Source organism: Fukomys damarensis, unplaced genomic scaffold (assembly GCF_012274545.1).
Source record: "Fukomys damarensis isolate Sample0158 unplaced genomic scaffold, DMR_v1.0_HiC HiC_scaffold_10, whole genome shotgun sequence".
NCBI classification, from domain to species: domain Eukaryota; kingdom Metazoa; phylum Chordata; class Mammalia; order Rodentia; family Bathyergidae; genus Fukomys; species Fukomys damarensis.
In genome coordinates, this window is record NW_022900922.1 from 33399217 (window position 1) to 33424245 (window position 25029).

General features: G+C 42.2%; 1 protein-coding gene and 1 long non-coding RNA gene across 2 annotated transcripts in view; one reads left to right on the forward strand and one right to left on the reverse strand.

The window, feature by feature from the left end:
* The window catches only part of Ly86 (lymphocyte antigen 86), a 50215-nt gene that overhangs the window by 11643 nt on the left and 13543 nt on the right, over window positions 1-25029 (reverse strand). Inside the window, exons 2-3 of the mRNA XM_010622801.2 lie at window positions 11383-11469; window positions 10676-10804 (exon numbers count right to left, since the gene is read on the reverse strand). Of these exons, the coding sequence (XP_010621103.1) occupies window positions 10676-10804; window positions 11383-11469 (216 nt within the window). The remainder of the gene's footprint in view (window positions 1-10675; window positions 10805-11382; window positions 11470-25029) is intronic.
* LOC104861393 lies at window positions 5298-24151 on the forward strand. The gene is made up of 3 exons (XR_780017.1): window positions 5298-5369; window positions 10472-10582; window positions 23760-24151. It is a non-coding gene; the product is annotated as an uncharacterized LOC104861393 (long non-coding RNA).

Sequence of the window (25029 nt, forward strand, 5' to 3'; positions counted from 1 at the left end):
TGCTTGAAGTCTCCAGACAGGGAATAAAACATGAAGACAAGGAAGGGATGAGTGCAAGGAGATGGTGGCTTTAAATTTCCAATTCCATGAGAAATGCAAATGAGTATCTCTCTCTAGAAGTGCAAGAGGGCCAGGGAGACTCCTTATTGCTGACCACCAGGGAATATGCAGGCTTGGACCAAAGTCATTCCTGCTATCCTGCAGGAACAATTCTAAGCCTCAAAGCCTCCACTGCCTCTCCAGGCACCTTGTTAAGATGCAGACTTCCACCCTGAGATTGATGATCACTTAAAGAGCTCAGGGCTCTTGCTTGAGAAATTTGTCATTGGCTGCAGAAGTGACCATACTGATTGCTAATTGAAGCTTACCATGCCAAATCCCATTCTTAGGGCTTTCCCCACATTTCCCCACTTTATCCTTATGATAATCCCATGAGATTGCATGGGATTGTCCCTCCTTTCTGTACAAATAAAGGAATAGAGCCTGGTGAGCTTAAGGAACTTGCCCAAGACCACATAAGTGTTAAGTAGTAGTAAAGGTCCAACCCTCTGCAATTTTGGCTTCAAAACTTGTGCTTACCTATTAAGCTAGTGGTTCTCAAAGTGTGGGCCCTGGACCAGCATCGTCAATGTCGCCCAGAGAATTAGAAGACATGAAAATCCTCAGGTTCCTCTCCAGATGTACTGGATTGGATACTCTGGGGTGGTTCCAGCATACTTCAGTCGAACACATCCTTCTGGTGACACTGATGTACGCTTCATTTTGAAAGCCCTGTCCTGGGATCACTTCCCATTGGCAGCCCTGCAGTGTGACGGCAGGGAGCAAGAAAGTCTTCCAGAGTAACTTGGCTCTGGTAGCACACTGCCCATGGCTACTTAATGACAGTGGGAATAAAGATGGCAGGAGAGACTCTACAATGTCCCAGGTGGATCTGTAGGTTCACCCATGGGAGGAAGGAGGAAGAAAATTTGTCATCTGGGCTTTTCACAGTGGTCGATGAAGGACAGGACAATAGTCTGGGATTGAAAGAGGTTGACATAGAAGTACAGGGACCACTGCAGCAGAAGGACCGAGGGAAGGGAGCTTTCAGAAGCAGGTAGTCTAAAATGGCCCCAGAGCTCCAAGATGAGCAAACAGGTAGAAGAAGGGTGACAGCGCGGTCTTTCGGGAGAAGTCAGTGGCTATTGCTGGAGCTTGTGCTTCTTAGCATGCTTAGTGAGAATCCAGCACCTGAATGATGAGGCCTGAGGCCGTGCAACCTCTTTCTGGTCGTGTTTCATAGATGAGGTTGTGGCAGGGGTCCTATGGCTCTGGACGTACTTTATAGGGCTTGTCAGGCTATCAGCAGAGATGAATGCCCTCATGGTAGCACCTGCCTGGCAGGCAGTTTGTGCCCTGCATTCCACTATCACAGTGCATGGTAGAAGGTATTTTGCAGAAAGTATTTCTGAGCCTCCCCCATCTAGGTGACACAGGGAAATGGAAATAGCAAGGGTGCTAGAAATCAGCTGACAATTGCAATTGCAAATCGAGGTAAAACAGTTAAGACTGGAATCGGAGTACATGCAGACAGCACTTTGCACAACTCAGAGCATCCTGAGGCGCCTGTGCTCAGTAAGAACCAGGGTCAGAAGGAAAAAAAAAACTGTCACTAACAGAAAGAAAAGGAGGACAGGTAACTCATGTTGAGTGCCCACTGTGGCTCAGCCTTTTACTTATTTGTGTATGTAAAATCACTAACATAGTTAAATCCCTTAGCTGCTGTTAGAGGTAATATCTGCCTTTTGGGAAATATCATATCAGAATTTAAATATAACTCTCAGGGGTTCGACTCATTGAGTTACAATGTATCCCCTGCATTGCACAAACAGTTAAAGTGAGAGAGCTCAGATTTACACAAAAGATAGACCAGGGAGCAATTATTTTCTAGATGAAAGAATTCTTCAGCTTGCAAGAGGTGTCACTACATTTTTAAATTACAGGCTCTTAAATTTAGTGCATTTAAAATCAAGCCTAAGTCTAATCTTTTTTCTGTGCCTTACTTACACAGCACATGAAGTGAGATACATCTGTATCTTCTCTGTTTCATAATAGTTTATGCTCCTCTGCTTTTGTCTTAAAAGTGGCTTTTACAGGGACAGATGTACCATGAATCAGCAGTTCTTATAGGCATTGCTGTCTTCTGCATCTCTCTGGCATCTTTAAGTCCTTGTTTCATTGAGTGGGTCCATGTCAATTATAGATGTAAAGGTCTCACTGGCCCACAGATCCCTTAGATCCCTTAGAAAAAAAAAGTTTATTTTATGTACTCCTTCAAGCCTTTGAGATAATCAATTCTGGGAGAGAAACATGTTTATTTTGATCGATAGTTTTGGAGGGTCCAGTCCACAGTTCACTGGCCCTACTATTTTGGCCTGTGGGGGAAACAGTGCATCATGGCAAGTGTAAGGAATCACCATTTATGGGCTCTCATGGCCAGGAGAGAGGGAGAGGGAGAGGGAGGGGGAGGGGAAGGGAGAGGGGGAGGGACAGGGAGATCCAGACCTTAATGACTTAAGGTGTCCCCACTAAGCACCACCTTCTAAAGGTTCTATTCCTCCAAATAATGCTGCCCTGAGAATTAAACTTTTAAATGGGTTTTGGGGGGATGCTATACATCCAAACTACGGTACTTGGGTACAGCTGATATCCATAAGTCAATCCATGAAACAGTGAATTATTTTTGGAAGCCAATAACTCAATATGGTGTTGTTTGCATTGGTCTACCCTGCCAAAAGTCATAGAGATTTGGCTAGAACTAAGTTTGCCAGTTGATGTGTCTTTTATCAAGAGTGAAAAATTATGTGTTCATTCTGTTTATGGTCTTAATCTGGGCTTTTTTCAAATCTTTACCTTTATTTCCAGTTGAAAATTTCACTTCCACATGGACCTGGATGGTATATTAACTACAATTCTTCTTTTCAGCAATTTCTCCCCATTTTTTATTTGAATGTCAGAAGGGCTTGTTATTATCTTCCAGTGGACAGCTTAATTGCATGGTCAACAGGAAGTCCTGCAATTAATTTTTGGCTCTAATTAACTTATTATTTCAGTCTCATTTCTTTTTTTTGAAATGAGATGTTCTGGGAAGCTTCTTGAATAAAAATGAACTTTCTGAGAACAGACTTCAAGAGGTGTTGAACTCTTGATAAAGCAGAATTTATCAAGGGACTGATATACGCATGACTCAATTCCAAGCTAGAAAAGATGATGGCAGGCAACAGTGAAGTCTTACTAGGGTTGTGGGGATGGCAGAGATGATTGGGGTGGATTGGATGTCAGGTTGCTTGGAAGGGAGCGAACATTCCCACAGTTGTGCATTCTGGCAGGAGGTGAGGTCACCAGTAGACAATGAGAACATTGGAGGTTGACCTTAGATGGAATGATGCAATAAGGAAAGACTCCTCAGCCAGTGGCCAGGAAATACTGAGGTGCTGAGCAGAGAATGTGACATGAGATGGGACGGCTGCCTCCCTGGCTTCCCCCAGCCAGAATCCTTACTTCCCGCTGGTTTGTTTGGGAGAACCATTCTGAGTTTATATAGCAGCCCTGCAGCTCATTCAAACTATTTTGTCCCCTACCTCAGTGTCCCTCAGATAGAGGAGGACACCTAGGATTTCTAAAGCAACCAGCACTGCTTGTCTTTTCTAAGTCTTTATTTACCCAATAGTGAATCAAGTTTGCTTCTTTTTAATAGCTGAGGTAACCAAGAACCAGAAAGAAGGCTTCTGTCCCCAGCTTGTCAAAGGCAGCTGAGGACAAAAAGGAAGCAATCATTCCCGTTTCCTTGCCTTTTTATTTAATTTTTAATTTTTAATTTTTAAAAAATTTTTTTGAGACAGGCTCTCACTATATAGTTCGTACTGACCTGAAACTCACTATGTAGCCCAGACTGGTCTCGAACTCACAGTGATCCTCCTGCCTCAGCCTCCTGAGTGCCAGGATTATAGGCTTGTGCCACCATGCCCAACCCTTGCATTTTTGGGAAGTGCTTCTTTTCCCTGCTGGCAGCCACTCTCACTACTCCCCTGTTAAATCCCCAAGTCTAATTTTTTAGCACTAAGAAAGCATAGTTAAAGCAAAGCTGTCATCCTTTCCTTACAGTCTTGGTCACTTTGCTCTTTGTTAGAACACCATATCCTGACACCCACAATTCAGAGGAGGAGAGGTTTACTTTGGGTCATGTTTAAGTTCATAGTCACCTGGCTCCAAGGCAGGAAGGCAGAGTGGAAGGGAATGGTGCAGGAGAGCTGCTCACAGCATGGAGTCCTGGAAGCCTAGAGACCAACCGAGAAGCCAGGGAGGAATAAGCTCTTCCAGGCCAGGCCCCAGTGACCTGACTCTTCCAACCAGACCCCACTTCGTAATAGTAAGTCAGCTATGAGCCCCCAGAATCTGCTCAGCTTCCCCCAAAGCCATGCCTATGAGCACATGAGCCTCTTGGGGATAACTAGATAAAAATCACAACATTTAGCAACCTTGATCTGAACTATGGTGACCTTTAGTCAGATGTTCACCATGGAGAGCCCCGGAGGGTACCTGTGCTCAGAAATTCTGACCACAAGCTCTGAGTCATGGCTTCTCTTTATAGCAGTGGCTCTTAAACTTTATCCTGCAACAGAGTCACCTAGAAGGGGTTGGCAAGCTATAGCTGGAGGCCAAATCCTACTCCATGCCAGTTTTTGAGCAGTGGCAAGCTAAGAATGATTTTTATCTTTGTACTTTTAAAGGGGAAAAAAAATCAAAAGAAAAATAACATTTCACTGCATGTAAAAATTATATGCATTTTAAACTTCAGTGCCTATAGTTAAAGTCATATTAAAGGACAGTTGTGCCCATCTATTTTCATGTTGCCTATAGCAACTTTCACCTGCAAGGCCACAGCACGGAACATATGCATGCAGTGCCTAAGATAATCGTTGTTTTGTTCTTTACCTTGCATCTGCTGACCCATGATTTCAGGGGTTTGTGAAATACGGATCGTTAAGGTTCAATCTCAGAGTGTTTGATTCAGTAAGTGTGGATGGGGATGGGGACCAAAATTTATGTTTCTCATCATTTCTGAGATGGTGCTGCTGTTGCTGGTCTGAGGACCACACTTGGAGAGCCACTACTTAATAATAATGGCAGGTTACCCCCAAAGTAATCATTTGATCCTTATAATTTGATTATGGTCTTTAAATCCCTTTTTCTGTCTTAGTAAGGGGTGGAAATTAGCTCCCCTCTTCTTCAAATAAAATTTTATTTATTTTTACAGAGGATACCTGGGCTGAGAAGGTGTAGAGCTGGATAGAAAATCAGCCTCTAGCCTGCTGGCTTGGCAACCTTGGGTAAGCGACTGAGTCTCCTCTATATTTGGGAAAAACCAAACTGTTTTCTCCATATATTCTCAGCAAAGAATACACTTCTGATCACTGAAACAGTGGGATTTTTTTTCCCCTCACATCAACCAATTGTTCAACATCACCTGGGTATCTTAGAATTCAGTCCACTTCGGAGACTAATTGGAGTTAGCATGGACTCCACAGGTTAAGGGCTCGGTCCCACAACATTGTCCTTCCCTTTCATTTCCATACCACAAATATTAGGTTTCTAGGTTCCCAGTTCTCCATTACTGTCTGACTTAGCTACAATTCAAAGGTTTCCACGATCCCTTTCTTGCACTGGAGAATTTGCTTCCGTCATTCATAGAGCTTGGACAACACTAACATGTACCAGTTGTTATACAAGATGTTACGGGCCAGGTGTCTGGGATGGGGTGCAGAATTTCTGGTTGCACCACCCTCCAGGCTCAATAACCTGGATGCACACTTTAGAGCTGATTATGGAGACTTTGTCACAAAGCCATGATTGACCATTATTTCAGTCTCTAGGCCTTCTTCCCTTCCTGGAGGATGAGGATGGGTGAGGCTGAGCATTCCAAGCTTCTCATGATGGCTTTGTATTTCTGGTGAGTACGCTCCATCTAAGAGCCCACCAGAGTCGCCTGAGTAGAATGAAAAATGCTCCTATCACCCATGGGTTTCAAGGACTTTAGTAGCTCAGAGCGGGGAACCAGGTCTGACGCAGTAATTGAACACAAGTTTCTTCCAGCCCTCCTCCCATTGCTCAGGAAATCAATCACAAAGATTTGAGGAGCAACCAGGAACCAGAGTAAGAGATAAAATATATATTTCCCATTATAAATCACAACATCACAGAAGCTAGTAACAAGAGTTTATATAGATCACAAGATTGAAGCAAACAGGAAACTAGTTAATACAGTGGCATCCTCAGAAATATGCCTGACATACATCAAGTATTGTGATCATGCCAGCTGTTATTATGAAATATCTACCAGGGTAAGGTTGCATTTTCCAACCTTGGCTCAACAGTGGATGTACCCAGCTTAGCTTTGACTCACATTGATTCTGATGCAATTGGTTTGGGGTGTGGACTGTGTTTTTTGTGGGGGAACTTCAAAAATTTTAAGGGAGATTAACTCGCAGCACTGTCACTAGACACAGAATGACTGTAATGTTATATGTATAGTACTATGTTTCTAGTGGGCACGTTTAAAGGGTGCAGGTGATTTTAATAGGGTAATCATGGGTGTTATTGTTGATAAGTAATATACTGATATCTGTTATTTGACTCAGTGTTATGGTTTGAATCTTCTGTGTTTTCCCAAAGATCTGTGTCAGCTGATGGTGCTATGGGGAAGAGGTGGAACCTTTAAGAGGCAGGGCCTTGTGGGAAAACAGTCACGTCACAGGGAGGGGCGTCCTTGAAGGGGATGTTGGGATCTCAGCCTCTTCCAGTCTGTTTTTGCTCCCTGGCTGCCATGAGGTGAACAGCACCGCTCTACCAACCGTGTTCCACTCGCCCTGATGCTCTGCAACCATGAACCTCTGAAACTCAACCCAAATAAGCCTGTCCTCCTTTTAAAATTTTTTTTGTGTTTTTTTATTAGTACAGTTTTGCAGTACAGAACATTTATACTCCTTGTGTGGAGTTGGTACAAGGACATAGCACATCTTCATCTCATCCCCTTCCCCTCACCACCCTCCATCTCTCGATCCCTTTCCCTTTGAGAAAGCTCTGTCTCCTTGTAATAGGGAGATGTCTTTAACTCTTTCTAGAAGGGGAATAGCTAAGTTCAATATCTCAGTTATTTTGTCACAGTGACAGACAGCTAACACACTCAATGTATTTCCTTCAAATATTATTTCAGCATTCATGTGGATCCTGTTTTTAACTCAAATGTGATGTATAAGTGGAAAATGAGCCAATAGTTTAAACTGATGGTCTCAGTAAGGCTGACATTTTGTAATTTTGTCTGGCTTGGAGAATAACTAGTCAGGTGCAGTTTTCAGAGGAATGTACTGTAAGGGGACGAATGTGACACCATAAGGCTCAGCGACAGCTGACACCAGAACGTGCCACCCACCGTGGACCCCAAGTCTGTTCACCACCTGCAGACCACTGTGGGGCTCTGTTCCATGCTTCATATGCTAACAGCAGCTTGGGTTTGGGTTTGATTGACTTCAGTTCTCCCTGGTGTCATCTTCCCCCTCAGTGTTAACCACTTCTTTGGGTTATAATCATTCCTGTAGTAGGTTTGTGGGTGGGTTAAAATTTTTAATAACTCAAGCCTCTGAATTTAAGATGTTAGCATCTCTGGCTTATATGATTTACATAATTATTTGTTCATGTGGCATTTGTATATCATTTCTCTGACTGTTTTATACAACATGAAACTTCCTGGCAGTTCCCCAAATGCTGGTGTCTCAGCCTGCCTATGCAGTCCCATACCAGTAGCAATAAAGCAAATAAATGGCTGAAGGGCTGCTTAGAATTCAAATAAGGTAAACCCCAGCCTTCCAAGCTGTTCACCGAACTGGACACCCCAGATTATTTGAGGAAAAACATCTCTCCTGTTTTATTAATCCTATTAAAACTATTCACAGAACAACACATTGTAAGGTTTTCTTAAGCTTGGAGGATCAAGACAGTTTACTCTTTGCTGAGCTTTTGGCCTTTGCTGTGCATAAGAGTCATTTCATAGTGACTTTTAAGGTGGGCTTGTGCACTTTTATCCAGCCCCCCGAAGTCCACAAGCAAATTCAGTACAACGTATTAACTTTGTCTTTAGTCAGTGGCAGTTCTTTTTGCTATGCATACAGAAACAGAGATGAGCAAGAATCATTGCCTTTGAAGAGTTCGAAGTTTAATGGGACCCATGTAGTAGAAACGTGAAGAGGTTATAGCAGAAGTAGAGTTTGATGCTTCCAGACCACTTGGAGGGAGCAGTTCATTTGGTTGAGGTTGGAACAACGCTTTATGAATTAGGCCTCAATGGAAGACAAATGGGGAGCCGGCACTGCAGGATAAGGGGACCACATGAACCGCGCTATGTGTGTGAACACACAGGCTGTGGTCAGAAAGTGGCAGCGTTTTGTTGGAAGTGTTGCTCACCGTGGAGATGGGAAGTGGGGCAAGATGTGGCCGGAGAAGTGGAACAGTCAAGTTTACGATGCCCTTTGGTTGTGTAAGGAACTTAGCCTTGGGGATTAACCCAGGCACAAACACATGAATGAATAAAGAAAATGTGGTCTATGTACGCAGTGGAATATCATTCAGACATGGAAAAGAAGGAAATTCTGTCATTTTTAGGAATGTGGGCAGAATTGGAGGGCATGTTAAGAGAAGCAGTGCACAGAAACACAAAAACCACATGTTCTCACCTGTACGTGGAAGCTAAAAAGACAAAGAAGTAAAAGAGGCAAATAAACATATGAAATAAACATATCACTAGTCATTTGAGAGATGCAGATTCCACCTCACGCCAGAAAGAATGGCTGCTATGAAGAAATCAACCAATAACAAATGCTGGCGGGGCTGTGGGGAGAAAGGAATCCTTCTCCATTGTTAGTAGGAGTGCAGACTGGCGCAACCACTGTGGAAATGAGAGAGATTCCTCAAAAAATTAGGATTAGAGGTCCCATTTGACCCAGCTATTCTCCTGCTGAGTATCTTTCCAAAACAATACCACAGCAATATATGTATACCTATGTTTATAGTGGTACAGTTTGTAATAGCTAAAATTTGAAACAGCCAAATTGCCCATCAGTTGGAGAGTGGATAAAGATTTTTTAAAATAAAATGGAGTACTACTCAGACATAAAGAATGAAAAACTAGAGATATTTATAGCTAAGTGGATGCACATTGAGGCCATACACTTAAGTGAAATTAACAAATCACACATACATAAATACTGAATAGTTTCTTTGGTGTGAAAAACTAAAAGTGCAAAAAAGGATCAAAGTGTGTAATTGATATTGTATAATAGGAAGAAAAGGTCTAAAAGAGTAGAGGAAGTGGGAGGGGTAGGAGAAAGGTAAAAAGAAAAGAAAAATATGTGAACAGGAAAGACATGGAAATAATGTCTTTGTAAACAGGGAAGGGTGGAAAATGAAAAAAATGGAAACAAAATCTTTGTAAATAGGGAAGGGTGAAGTGGGTGAAGGGTTGGCTGGGGAATGAGGAAAAATAAGAACCGAGACCTGTCATGTAAAGATACAAGATCCCAATGATGAATGCAGCTGTACTGTATACCTAAAAGGTACCAATAAATTTAAGAAAGATAAAAAAGTTGATCTCAGTGACACAGGGAATAAAGTAGTGGTTACCAGAAGCAGGGAAGAGTGTGGCAGAATGGAGATGGGGAGAGGCTGGTTAATGGGTATAAGTGTGCTGTAGGATAAGGAGAAATAACCGTTGGACACCCGTGGCTGGCAACAATTATCTGAGTATTTCAAAACAGCTGACAGAGAATTTTGAATGTTCCCAACACAAAGAAATGACAGTGTCTGAGGTGAGAGGTAAGCCATGTACCCCGCTCTGATCATTACACACTGTACGCGTGTTCTCGTGAGCCACACTGTACCTCACAAATACACATAGCTTCTATGTGACAATTACAATAAAATAAATGGGTTTTTAAGAGTTTAGACTCTACAGAAGAGAGAGCTCTGGCTATCTTTTGGGAAAGGGTTGATATCATGGGAGCTGTGCTCGAGGAGACTACACTGGGGCAGTGTGAGTGGCTTGTGGTGCTCTCGAGGGTCCCTATTTCCACATTTCAGCTTAGGGACACTTATTATGGGAAGCAATTGAAAAGATAGGCAAAAAGCTTTGGACAGCCCATGAAACAGCCTTTCCTGGGTGTTCAGTAGTTTATTATCAGTTCCAGGGACTGACAGTGTGTTTTTATATTACATTATATACAACCAGGAAGGTTTGCAGACCACTAGAGGTATTATATACACATATAAACTCACACATGCACACACACATGGCTGAAAAACCATGTAAAAGGCTTCAAATAACCTAAAAGTAAGCCGGAAGGTGATTCTTTTTCAATTTCCTTTGTCGGTCACCTTGCAACAGGTGGAGCCCACCTCTCAGGCCAACGTGACATTTTGCTTGTTTTCCTTCCATGCACGTACTGGGCACAGCAGCTTGGAACATCTGCTTTGGGAATCTCTCAACATTCTGCGGGTAAGTGAGTCTGAGCTTGTCCGTCCAAAGATGGAGGATAAAGCCAGGGCTCCTGGCCTTGGACACAAGCTGCCAGTATGACAGGTGACTTACCTCCTTTCTTCCGTCCACAGAAGGAAAACTTAGGCAGGTCCACCTCACAGATGGGGTAGGAATAATTCAAAACAGAAGCGCCTTTACTGATGAGAGATATGTCAAGATACAGCTCTTTGATGTCCTCCCCTAAAAGGAGAGAGAAGAACAACTTTATTATTGCATTTGACCATGTAGCAAAGGCATTCAGGTCTCCTACCGGCCTGAGTGAAAGGGCCTTTTCTTTCTATCCCTCTGCTCTGTGTAGCGAACAGTGTTCTTTTCTTGGTGAAACGGCCTTTGGCCCATGCTACAGGGCATTAGGATGACAGCAAGTTTTAAGAACTTACATTAGCTATTTAGGAGCAAAAAACTGCAAAGGCCCAATCATGCTGCTAGTAGTCGGTAGTAAATTTGATTGTGGCTGAGATAACTAAACAGAGGTTCTCTCCTATGCAGATATCAATACTTAGTCTCAAAATACTTTCATTACTTTTTGCTGAACGTACTTGTTTCAGGAGCTTTTATCATCCAAATGAGTGTAAAGAGTCCTTTTGCTACAAAACCATAGCATACGTGTGAGATGATGGAAAATGAAGACAGGAGTAGAGTTAATTCCAGAGGGTGGAGGTGGGGTCTTAGTACTTAAGTTAACATGGATCAGCTGAGTGTGTGGTGTAGGAAGAGCTTGTGCCATGTTTTATTTCTTGGAAATAATTTCTGCTTACTCAGAATGATGCCCAGTCTAATCCTGAGGTTTGGCTTCAGTTGTTTGGAGCACTGGTCAACTGAAAAGCCAAAATCCTGTAATGGATCTGCCAAGAGGAAAACAACAGATTAGCTGTGAGTGCCTTGTAGACTCTGAAAATTCATACTCAAAATTTGTAGTTATATAAATTTATTTTATACCAGTCATGAAAATTTATTCAAAAACATATCACTCAATACTTCTTCCGTTTTTCATTGGGGGTACAGGGGATTGATCCTAGGGCTTTCCCACTGAGCTACTTCTCCAGCCCTTTTTAACTTTTTACTTTTGAGACAAGGGTCTCACTAGGTCTCTAAGTCCTAGCCCCTTAGTAAGCTTGCATTTTTGGTTTTCCTGCCTCAGCCTTACAGAGTGCTGGAATTACAGGTGCCCACCAGCATGTCCTGCTTTAAAGAAAACTTTTAGTGATGTTTTTACCAGCTCCTCCCAGTCTCTCCCAAATCAACGTCACATTCCTTTTAAACATCTTGTCACTGTCCATTGGTCAATGTCATGTTCATTTTGACAACAGTGTCTCAATCCATCCAATGAGCACCGAGTCTTGGTGGCTGTATTATATCCTTGTCCTTGCTAACACTTTTGTCATTCGATTGAATTCTTTCAACTCTTGAACTTTGGGTTTTAACCTTGCTCATTAATTGCACAGGCACTTCACAAAGTGTTGATTATTATAATTAGAGCAGAGGGAGACATATGAAGATTTTCAGAGTTGGGACCTACTAGTGTAGTTCTGTTTCATCCTATTGCATCCCATACCACTCCATCCCAATCAATAGAATAAATTCTTCCGAATATTTCACTATTTTCAGGGTATTGTTTTAGCTCTGCTGGGCCCTAGAAAGATGATACACTTTATGTAGAACTTCTGCTCACTCAAATGCTCCAGTGGCTCATCTGTGCCTCCCAGGAAAGTCTAGAAGTGTTTCTCTGTCTCCCTTTCACACCCTACATCACAAATTCACCCTCCACTCCACCAGAGCCCAGAAAATTCTACTATGCTTGATTTGCCTGTGTTCTTTCTCCCATTTCAAGTGGTCTGAGGTCTTGTGGCTGTTGTTAAATGCTCAGTTCCGTCTTTTGTGAAGTTCTCTCTGAAAAGAAGAACTCTTTTGCTTCTCTGAATTCTTAAAACAGTTATGTCTGAAATACTTTCTTAAGTGCCCAAATATATATTGCTTTGTATTTTCTTACGTGACTTATCCCATGACATTTAGACTACACATGAAACTTCTTAAAGGCAGTAGCCGAGTTTCTGCTTTTTCTTTTGGTTTGTTCTGTTTTCCACTTTCTTTTTCTTTGTGTTTGCTACTGGGCCTAAAAGAAAAGAGTTAATTTTTTTCCATTCTGTTTTTTTTTCTCCAGCTGATACATAGTTGTATGTATTCATGGTAGATAGGATGATAGTTCAACACATGTGTATAATGTGCAATGATCAGCTCAGGGTAAACAGCATATCTTTCACCTCAAATGTTTATTGCTGTATTTTTTAACTGAACTTATTTAAAAATCCTCTCTCTAGCTATTTTGAAATTTACCATCATCATTGTTAAGTATAACCACCCTACTGTGCTACAGAACACTGGAACTTAATCTTTCTCAGTTAATGGATACTTTTTTTTTTTGCCTCCCTTCTCCTTTTCAGCCTCTAGCAACCACTAATACACTGTCTACTTTTATGAGGTCAGCTTTCTTAGCTTTCATGCATGGGTGAGAACATGCAGTATTTGTTGTTTTGTGCTTGGTTTATTTCACTTACATGATGTCCTCCCCGTATATTCATGTTGCTGAAAATAACACAATTTCACCATTTTTTTGTAACAATCAGAGCACAAGTTTCTTTGTACAGAGTGATTTTATTTGTTTTGGATACATATATTCATATGCTTTGATTACATAGTGAACCTCCTTTTAGTTTTTTCAGGAAGCTCCATACTGTTATCATTATGGTGATGCTAATCTTCATCCTCAGCAACTGTCTTCTCCTTTGAGAAGAGTTGAGTGAAGATCTTTCCTGTACTAGTACTGATGTGCGCTTTGTAAGATTATTTTTTTTAGTCCCCCAGACTCCCTGGCACCCAGCACAGTCAGATACACTGTATGCACTCTGTATGTGTACATAACGAGTGAATGCATGAGCCATCTATTCAACTGTCAGTTTCTAAGCTCCAAATCCAGCATTCTGTACTCTGCTTTGTGAACCTAGGCTCTTTGCAGTCATGTTTCTTCTTTCCCATCTGCCAGTTAGGGTGCCAGGAAGAGATGGAAGCTGAGGCCAGAGCAAACTTGCTGTTTGTATATTTGGTGAGAATGTCGCTGGTGATGGCCGTCACTCTGGTGATGGCAGTTGCTCCCAATGTCTTGGTCTTTCTTTTTGTACTTTCCCAGAATCAGTTGGGCTCCGTTTTGTGGGTCACTGAAATGTTATCCCTTTCTCTGCAGTCTGTCTCAGCTCCACAAGATACTTTTTCCAAAGATTCAGCTTCTAATAATCCCAATCTCTGCTCTCTTTGCTTTCCAAGCCCTTGGGGTGGTAGATGCTTCCTTGGTGTCTTTTTTCTCCCCTCTCTTTTGGTTTTCCAACTGTTTAATTAATTCCCTATATTAAATTCTTTCTGTTAAAATAACTGATGTGGTCTTTGTTTTCTAGGCAGGATCCAGACTGGTAGAATAAAGAACACTCAAAGGCGTGATTTTCCTTATTTTTACTGATGGCGAAATGTGACCTAGAAAGGTTGTGTTAACTTCCCAGTTCTATGAAGTGTGGGAGTAAATATCCAGACCCAGAGTTAAAAGCAAGTGAGCAAGCAAACACGTACATTACTGCTTACTCTAGGCAGAGTCTCAAGTGTGCATATTAATTATTGGATTTGGAAGATTTCTTAGAATAATCTCTGTGCAGGATCATGGAACCAGGTAGTTCCATTTCATAATTGATTTCAGTTTCAGCTTAGCTATGAGGTCCCATTTGCCAACAGTAGTTTTGCAGACAGTTTTATCAATTTTATCCCAGTGTTGACCACGAGACACACCATTGTCTATGGTATTTGCCATGGAAATGACCACGGGGTAATCCCAGCCTTGCAAATATAACAAGGAGTGCACCTTTGTTTGATCAAAACCCTTTTGGTTGGGTCATTAATTTTGCTGGGGGAAATTCCTTTTTTCTTGTGTTCATTTGACTCTTTCCAGAACAGCTTTTTGAAGTCCTATGGCTTCTTCCAACCCAGAAAACAGGAGCTGGGGGTGGTGGTTTGGAGACAACTGCTCCTAGAACATAACCGACAGTTTTGAAAAGACAGGGGCCAGCTAATGAATATTTAGGAAGACGAAAACTCAAAATTGTGGATTAATTTAAGTTGCCATCTGAGGCAAAAAAAAGTTGCATACATCTTTCCTAGTAATTATCAATTATAGAATTCCACACACTGTAAAATGTGTGTGTGTGTGTGTGTGTGTGTGTGTGTGTGTGTGTGTGTGTATTTTTTTTTCTCTACTTTTAGCACCGGGGATTGAATCCAGGGCCTTTGCAATGAGCTATATCTCCAGTCCTCTTTTATTCTAAAATGAATTTAAATTTTGAGTTGGGTCTCCCTAAGTCGCTAAATTGCCCCATCTGGATTTGAACTTGCTATCCTCTTGCCTTAGCATCCCAGAGTACTGGGATTACAGGCATGTGGCACCATGCCTGGCTTTGTCAGTATTTCTGAAGAATGGATAGAAAGAATAAACCAAGGACAGGAAAAGGAAATGAAGCATTTCCTTTTGTGGCATCAGGAAAATACTTTTGTTGTGAAAATCATCTGAATAAGGAACCAAGCCACAAAGAAAGCAGTAGTTTGCTTATCTGAGGAAATGCATATAGAAACAAAGACAGATTGCTTAAAAAGTAGGGATTTGATGAGCTTTCCTAGGTAGCAGTTGTTTCAGATTTATATGCAAGAATCATGCCTTTGACTGTAAACATACAGACTTGGAAAGAGTGGCATCAGTTCCTCCCAGCTCCAAATCTCACCCTCATCAGCACAGATCCTTCCCTGTATTTATTTATATTTCCACTCAGACACTTCCTGTGCTCCATATTACATTATATGTGTTTGTATACCTTTGTCATTCATCTTCTAAAGCTGCAAAGCAGGCTTCCCAGCACCAGAGGTGCCCCATTTTCAGATTATACCAAGTTCCAAATCATTACAGTATTTGCAGAATTAGTAGTAATAGTTATTTGAAGTAAATTTATTCAGACCCTTAAAACAAGGTTTCTCAGTCTTGTCACTGCTGACATTTACTTTCAGATAATCTTTGCTCTGGGGCTGTGCTGTGCATAGCCTTGACAGTTGAGCAGCATCTGTGGTCTCCACCCTCTAGATACCAGTTGCACCCCCTTCCCTCCAATTCTGACAACCCAGAATGTGTCCACACTTTGCCAAAGTTCTCTTGGGGGTGGGGTGGGGTGGGGAGTCATCCCTGGTGGGGAACTGCAGCTAAAGACAACTATTTTCACAGTTACCAGGTTTTATCTCTGCTGCAAATTCACCAGGACAACATACCAAAATAAGACATTGTTTAAGTGATTCTCCTTGCATAGTGTAAGAACCAATCTGAGTGAAAGAGTTTCCCCTGAGTGAAAGAGTTTGAGAACTGAGTGAAAGAGTTTGCCCCAAGCACCTTTTAAGACACATACATCAGATCATCTGACTTTGGAGCTTCTAAAACAGTAGCATTGAAAGCCAAAGGAGAGTTGGCACCCCAGGTAATGATCTTCTTTAAATACTGTGGTTCATTGCTGAGCAGAACACCAGCTGAGGAAGGAAGTAAAAGTTTCACTGTGATATAGAAGATCTGTTCGTTTTGCACATTTCTTCCTTGGCCTCTATGTCACACCCCCTTTCTATCTGTTTGGTCAACATCTCTGGCTCCAGACTGAGGGAGGAGAGATGGCAGTGAGTGAACTCAGCACTCCCCAAACTGATCAGCAGCCCCCATCCCCAGGAAGGCTCTGGACTCTTTCAAAACAGCAGAGCCCCAGTTCTGCTAGAGATGAGGAATGGGCCTTGCAAAAACAGCCAGCAGCATGTGCAAGGAGAAGGGCTTCAACAATCAAATTTTTCCTAGATGAATTTTCTTGTACATTGTTGGAAATAAAAACTGGTTTTAGAAAGGCCCTTAACAAATCCCATCTCCAGAGCTGTTTTTATGATATATGTCCTGTAATAGTCAGCTTTCCCCTTGCTGAGACCCAATATCTGACACCCACAGTTAAAAAGAGGAGAATTTTAATCTAGCTCACGTTTCAGGACACTCAGTCCATGGTTGGAAGCCTTCAAAGCAGGAGCAATATGGTGGAAGGGCTGGTGGAGCAAAGCTGCGTAGTGCATGGCAGCCAGAAGCAGAGCAGGTGAACAGTACTGGGGAGGAAGGGGCCAGAGACCAGATACAGTACCCAAGGTTATGCCTCCATGACCCACTCAGTCACACCCAGGAGAAAGCTTCACTAGTCTACCCGGAATTACTTAATCCCATGCCCTATAGATGGTCTGACTTCTCTCAGGCTGCCTAGACTTGGGCAGTGGTCTAGGGCATGATACTCTTGCCTTGGTACTTCTGAGCATGGTACTTTTGGGGCTTTCAACTAAAATCACAGCCTGTGGAAATGCAGTTCCTCAGTAGAGGATGGTGGGGTCCAGGAGTACCCAGTGGCTTCTGCTTGGTGTGGTCTCAGGCAGTTTGAAAGTGTGTGTCTCTTAAGTCCTGGAGTCTGGAGATAGCTCATATCCTGTAGCTTCTGTGTTGCTAGTTGGGTGATTGGAGGCCTACAGAAGGAGGTGATCTTCATGCCATTGATTCTTTTTGTCATGATTATAGTTCTGCTGAAAGTTTTGCTTTTAACTTTCTTTTGAAATAGTTAAATTATCATAAGAATTTGCAAAAAGATATGGAGGGATATTGTACACCCTTCCCCCATGATATAGATGGGGTAATGGCAAAACTGGGACATTGACAATGATACATTCCACAGAACTTACTCAGATTTCACTAGTTTCATAGGTGTGTGTGTGTGTGTGTGTGTGTGTGTAAAGTATGTACTTGAACCTTTGTATTTATTGCTTCTTGGGTTGTAAAAACTGTTGGAAATTGGCCTACTTTTCCTATTAGAGTGCAATTTTATAGCAGAATCACTGTGAAAGGAGCTCTGACAGCTCTTCTGCCTCCCATCCTCTGGCCTTACCCATGTTTATGTCCAAGGCTAATAGTTTTTCTAATGTACTTTAACCTTCATGGCTTGTTCTCTGTAACCTGCTTTAGTTTAAGAGTTAGTATTGCTTCCTGCATATACTGTTAGAAGCAAGTAAGTTGGCCTAATGTCAAGAAGATGTGTTTGCTTGGTTAACTTTCCATAAGTATCTAGTAAGAGGTTGATATCTCATATAGTAAAACTGCGATTGCTTTTCTCTTGTCTTTTGTATTTCACATCTTGGTTCAAACACACCTCCCCACCTTCCCTTCCCCTGGACTCTCACAGTATCCTGTGTGTGCCTTTATCATACCTTTATCATCTTGCAGGGTGGGGGTTATTTCTACATTACTCTTCCCTAGTGGGGTGTGAGCTATAAGAGTTTAGGAACCATGTTTTATTTATATACAGACAACCACAGCCTAATCAGGTGGCTGTACCCAATAATATCAATTGGTTAGATAAGGTGATGAAAAGGGGAGAAGTGTAGGTTATTCGGTGATAATAGTGGATATCAAGAAGATGAGTGTTTCAATCCTTGGTACCACACACACACACACACACAAAAAGAAAGAAAGAAAAGAAAGAAGATGGGTGGGTGACTTTGGTGGGTGTCGGCAATTGCTTGGAACCCTAGGTTACAATAGTGGTGATATTTGTCTGATTTGTATACTTGGAGGGTGCTAGTGCATTGATTTGTCTTGAAAATAATATAAATATTTACTTTGGAAGGAACTTTCTGAGTGTGGTTGAACAGCTAGTTGTCTGAGGTCACATACTAGCAGATATTCTTCTGTTATCTTTGCAAATTTATTTCTAAGTAAAATAAAATAACCAACAGACCTTGCTTCTAACATATTCCTTGAGGCAGGCTGATTATCGCTTCTGCAAGCCTCTGCTCTGTTCATGATTCGGATCTATTTGTGCATGGATCTAACAGTTTGCATTCTTGTATGGTTGTGCTGTGGCCGGAGTGTTTTAAATCTGTTGTGTGAGCTCATAGGATAATGCTCAAGGGCCATCATAGATCCCTAAAAGAGAATGACGTGTAAGGCTCCGATGAAATGTCATTGCTGGAATTTTGTTATCACCAGAACACGAACTTAACTTTCATGTGGTTCTGTTCTTGAATTCTCTGTGTTCCTTCCACTTCCTTCCCTCTCCCTCCCTCCCTGCTACTGTAGAAAAAGAAATAACATATTATGCAGTGAATGTATTCTAGCTCCGTTTTTCTGTTATTTCCTGATATCCTCTTTTTCCCACCTGTCAAATCTGATTACTATGCAGTAGCACAACAAAGCTCCAGTGGGTCGTTACTTAAAATAATGGTTGTTTTCTACCCATTCAAGTCTGTTCTGTCGGCGCTGCACTGGGACTTGATTCATACTTTCAAATTTGTATATATGAACTAGTTTCTTGATTTTTGTCTGAGATGTGTAGAAGCTTAAACCCAATTCTTGTTATCAAAAGCAATAAAAATAGAATTAACACCAGCAAAGTGGAATAGCTACTGTTTCTGGAATGAGAGATTAAGAACTTCAGTGCCCTGCAGGCTGCCTGGTAACCACGGTGAAAGGGTTTTTGAGTGTGAAGGTATGTTTGGGTCGCTAAACTGAAAATGCTGGATTTCTCACTTGTTTGCTTCCAACTGCAAAAGAAATGGAATTCATTGAAACAGCCTTTTAAAGAACAGAAGAGTGTAGGAAGTTGCAGGTCTCTTTGCCTCTGAATCCAATCTTGCAGAATAACCTGTTTGGTTTCCATTAACACAAGAGGAAACAGCTTTTGTAGTCCCTCTTTACTTGCAGTTTTAATTACCTGTAGTCAGTTGCAGCCCAGAAATAATGAATAGAAAAATCTGAATATAGACAACACATAAGTTTCAAGTCGTGTGTCATTCTGAGTCCTGTGATGAAATTGTGAGCCCCCTTTCTTGGGATGGGAATCATCTTTTGCCCATTGTGCCCCCACTGTATACATTATTTACTCACTAGTCACTTAGTAGCTGCCTTTGTTATCTGATCAGCTATCATAGGGCTTGTCTTCCAGTAGCCTTTATTTGACTTAACACCCCCAAAGCACAAAAGTCATGATGCTATCAATCCAGATATGTCAAAGTGAAGCTATAAAGTGCTTCCACTAAGTGAAAAGATGCAAGTTCTCAACTTAATAAGAAAAAAAATAGGCTGAGGTTGCTAAGATCTATGGTAAGAATGAAATACAAATACGATTGTGTCCTGTGGTTAGGGGGGATCTTTGCCAGCATTTCTCTAATACAGGGCATGTGGAGTATTAACATATTGCCACTGCTGCGTCCCACCCAGACACCCTGATTTAGTGTATCTGGGTGGTGCCTCAACATTAAGATTTTTAGACACTCCCCAGATGGTTCCATCTCCTCATTTCACTTGAAAACTACTGTTATAAGCCATACTGGGCTTTGCAAATTTCCTGGGTATATGGCCTTATAGGTGGGGTCCTAACTCCACCATACATCCCTCCAGGATCAAAGCTGAACCCTCTTTTAGCTTTCCTAATAAGTCTCTTTATAAACCACTTCCCAAATTTTATAGAACTTACGATGACTTAGGGAGCCTCAGGGAGTACACCCAAGCCCCTCAACCACATGATTGTCTCTGGCTGTCTCCCCCTGTCTTTTCACTTTCTGTCTCTGGAGAAGCAGCATGTTTTCCCTTGTCTTGTGCTGGGGCAATAGAATGAGACCCAAGCCTATGAGGCCCTGGCACTGTCCAAATGGCTCCTCAAGAAGTCTTTAAAGAAAATCAAGGCTCAGCTCAGACAGAATTCTTGTAACAGCCCTAAGAGAACTTTCTGTTTCATTGTTTGTACTCTCTACCATGCACCATGGTAGGCAGAGGAAGGTTTGAGATGAGAGAGGTCTGTTGATGAAGAAGAGAGAGAGAGTAGTGGAGATGGAAGATGGAGGCTAAGACAGGACACACCTGTAAAAAATGCAAAAGCAGAAAACCCTCCCAGTGCAGAGAAGAATGTAGAAGAGCAGCATAATATTGGCAGATGTGAGCAGAAGGTGTGGGGTGGGAAGAACTAAGACCACCAAGGCCTGGGCATCTTCAGGAGTCCTGGTTACTTGCAGGGCTTATGAGGACTCTGCACTCAGGTGTGGAACAATAATTTGTGGATGCCGTGTTTGGACATGCATAGACAGACCTTAAAGGTCCTCAGATCATCTCCAGAGCATTCTAGGAAGGCTGGGACATTTGGTGAGTCTTTGTCTAGTGCCAGCGAGTCAGTCATGACCACTCATATACAGGTTGTGGTATGGGCACAGTTTTTATTTCTCTGGGATAAACTCCCAGGAATGGGACTGTTGGGTCATATGGTGAGTGTGTATTTAACTTTATAATAAACTGCCCAGCTGCTTTCCACAGTGGCCATGCATTTGATGCAGCCCACTTTACACATTTTGCTGGAGAGACAGGTTTCCTAGGGAGAAATCAGGGAACCTGGTAGTTCAAGAGGTGGTCAACCACTTTACAGTGACTCCACCCTCAGGGTCTGGCAAGGCTCCTATCAAATAATTGGTACCATGAGAAGCAAAACTGCCACACCTAATTCTTGATGCAGTATAGGGGAGGGGCCAGCTTGAATGCCTGTGGCAGCTGCTGTCTTTGCTTAGTCACATTCTTTCCTTCCTAGTGCTTGGTTTAAGAAGACCCTGTAGGTAGTTTTGCTCACACTATGAGGCCTAAAGAACAAGTATTAAGTCTTGATAGTTGTTTTTCACATGCTTTCTAGTATGAAATCAACTTAATGTACTTTTCTGGGTTGTGGCTGCTCTGCTCTCCCTACTGTGGTAATGAATTGTTCACTTCCACCTTCAGTCCTCTAGCTGACCCCCCAGGAGGAAAAAAATCAATTTACACTTTTCCTAGGAAGCCATCCGGCTGACACAGATGACTCATAATGGGCCTCCTTTCCTGTGTCAGCAGAGAGGATACTGCTGCTGAATGTGGCTCCCTTGGATTTCAGTGCCTAGGAGAAGATGCTTCAGAGAAGATCACAGACTTGGTCTTCCACAAGAAGTAAGAAACCCGATAGTGCCTAGGCATGGAATTCCAGAACAGGCAAAGTGGATGCCCAGTGGGATATCTTGGAATGAAATCAAGGAAATCGAATCCTCCATTCCCAAAGCCAGTTCACTATTTCTTCTTGAATCTCTTCCACTAGCGAGAAAGAGCTAGAATGAGTCTGCTGGCTGCAATCCCTGCCAGGAAGGAGAGAGGTTTCTATGGGAAACTCCTCACTTCTTGTGTACATGTTATCATTGGTGGAACACAGAACAACCTGGAATAGGATTCCGTGGGTATGAATAATACAGGCTTACCAGCCCTTGCAAGATAATGCTGAAGGAGTAAAGAAGCAAGTGCCTCAGGCTTCGCTTTTTTGCCAGTCAAATAAATTGCTAACCAAGGAAAGGACTTGTTTCCCTGTCTCCTGAATACACATTAGAGGACTAAAAACTGGTTTTGCTACACATATAACGAGAATTATAAGAAAGATAGAAAGCTACTGTGAAAAATAAGACGGGAAACAAGAGTCCACGTGAAGACACAAAGCTGTACCCCTGTTGAATAATCGCAGCTCCTGCCTCCTCTGGACACTGCCAGGGCACAGCTGATCACAACCCCAGAGTTCATGTGCCTCACAGTGAAGTTGCAAGGCATCTGACTCAGCACCGTTCCCTTCTTAGCGCCACTGCTGTAACCGTCTGGGTATTGTTCAGCCTTTTCGTGCCATCTGCTCGTGTGTTTTCAGAACATAACATTTAAAAACTGTTAGTGCATGTGGCAATATTACTAGAAAAATCTGATGACAGTAGAGAAATTATTCTGAATACTTTTGCCTAGGCTTGAGCTTCAGAGAAATGGAGAGAGAAAAGTCTGGGGCAGGGGTGGTTTCTGACATAGGAGCCATAAATAACAGATGTTCACGACAGTTCCAGATGACAACAGTTTAGAAGCAACCTGAATACTCATCGAGAGAAGATGGGATACAATTGTAGTCCATACATACAGTGTTATACTCAGCCATGAGAACAAGTAAACTGAAGGGACACATGCTATCTCCTGGATTAAGGCAATAAACTAGTCCCCAAGTAAATTATCAGTTAAGCTCTCATTAATCCTAGAAATTTGTTTATTAGATTTTCTATGTGAACAGTCACATTAAATGCACATAACGTTTTTTGTGTTTTCCCCCTTTAAATCCTTAACTGTTGTGTGTGTGTGTGTGTGTGTGTGTGTGTGTTATAATTCTCGTGGGTGCCTTCAGTACAATATTGTATAGGAGTGATGAGGATGAACCTCATTCTTGATTTTAAACAGAAACGTGTAATGTTTTACCATTAAATATAATGTGCAATGTAGATTTATATTTTGGGTATATTTCTTTAGAGAGCAAACAGCTGATGGTAAGAATGCAATCTGGTGCTCTTTTTTAAAAATCAGGTTATGGTAGCTAATTTTCATTTATTATGATCTCTAATATCTTTATAATTAGTTCTTATCTTACTTTCCTCTCTTCTTTCCAGCATTCTTTTGGATGGATTGGAATGTTGGAATTTTTTTTTAATTTTACTAGTTTGGGAGTTATACATTTCTAGTGTTATAGTAGTTACCCTCAAAATTTTAGCATGCAGATTTCACTTTTAAGTTTTACATTTATTTTAAAAGCCATTTCCCTCTGGCATGTATGTATGTGTTTGTTTATTTATATTGTAAAAGAACACCTGCCCCTAAATTTACCCCTAACTACTTTTAAGTGTGGTTTGGTAGCATGAGTATATCACATTGCTGTGCAACAGATCTCTAGAACGTTTTCATCTTGCACAACTCAATATTATCTTCACTCTTCCTGAAAGATGCAAAGACAGGGTCCTGTAGCTTTGTGCTTTATCATTCTCTTGTCACGCAGCCTCCATTGTGGCCCCTGTAATTCCTCCTCTTTCCATTCCCACCCAGTACTAACCCCTCCCAAGTGACTTAGCTTCTGAGCAGTAGGAGGAAGGCTACAGAATGACTGTAACATCTGTCTTTCTTGTCCTCTCTTACTCTTTCTCCCAGCCCTCACTCTGGGGACAACCAGCATCACCCTGGGAGCAGCTTGGCTCCTTGGAAGGACTCGTATGGCTACGACATGAGATCGCTGGCCAACAGGGCACACCTGCTGTTTTCTGCATAGGGAGTGTGGGAAGGGATCTTTTGCAGCCAGCCTGGAGGCTGAGGCTCACTTGTTTGGAACCACCCCCCACCTTGCAAGGAGCTTGATCACCTGTCTGAGAGACCCTCCCCAGCTAAACCCTACCCACATTTTCCCTGCGCCGGAGGGAAAATACTGAGATCTGAGGCAGCTTGTTTGCCCTTCCATGAAGTGAGGACACAGCACCATCTGTGAAGCAGACGGCAGCCCTCGGCAGACTCGGAATCTGCTGACACCTTGATCTTGGACAACGCAGCACGAGAACTGTGAACAATAAAATCCTGTTGTTTATTAACTACTCTGTCTAAGATCTTTTGTGATAGCAGCCTGAATGGACCAAAGCAGGAGGCATTCATTCTCACCAAAGATTTCTTTCTGCAAATACTTAATACTATGCTTAAGGGCTTTCTGTGGATGTAGGCGTAAGCTCCGGCCATTAACACTCACGTTAAACCAGAAATGCAGAGTGTGTGCCTCTAGGGGGAGCACTTCACAAATAACAGATGGCTGCTGACGGACCAGGACTCCTGCTTCTTTCCTCTCAGGGGTGACATCTCTAATGTGTGTCCCAAATGGACTGAGCCTTGAGGTCCCCCGAAAGACAGAGCCTCAGTTGCCCACAATGGTCACCTGGATTGACTTCTTTTTCTTCCTGGTGCCTCCCAGGCTTACTTCTCAAACGAATTTTCACTCCATTCTCTATGTCAGTTTCCAATTTCTAAGGAAAACCTAAGTTTAAACACTGTTCAAACCAATTCCTAGAATTTATACTGATCATAGACTCTGTATGCTGTGTTAGGAGAGATGTGGTTTTTTAGAGATACACATTTTAGTGATGTTTGTAGGTATTAAAAGGCATTTAAACTTACGTGGATCAAAATTGGCACCAAATATCTCTAGCAATTCCAGGTACCCAGATGATGTTAAGTAGGCATGAGTTTTGTGCTCATGGGAATGTTACAAATTGAACAACTGGGTGCATGAGGATGATGTTTAGAATTCTTGGAGGCTTGTGCAGGAAGGGTACTTTGACATTAAGGTTGGCGGTGGCAAATGGATCCCTAAGATGTTTTTGGAGACGCCCTGTGTCGAGGTGGGAACTCAGTGAGGTAGGACTGGTGTGAAAGGGCACCC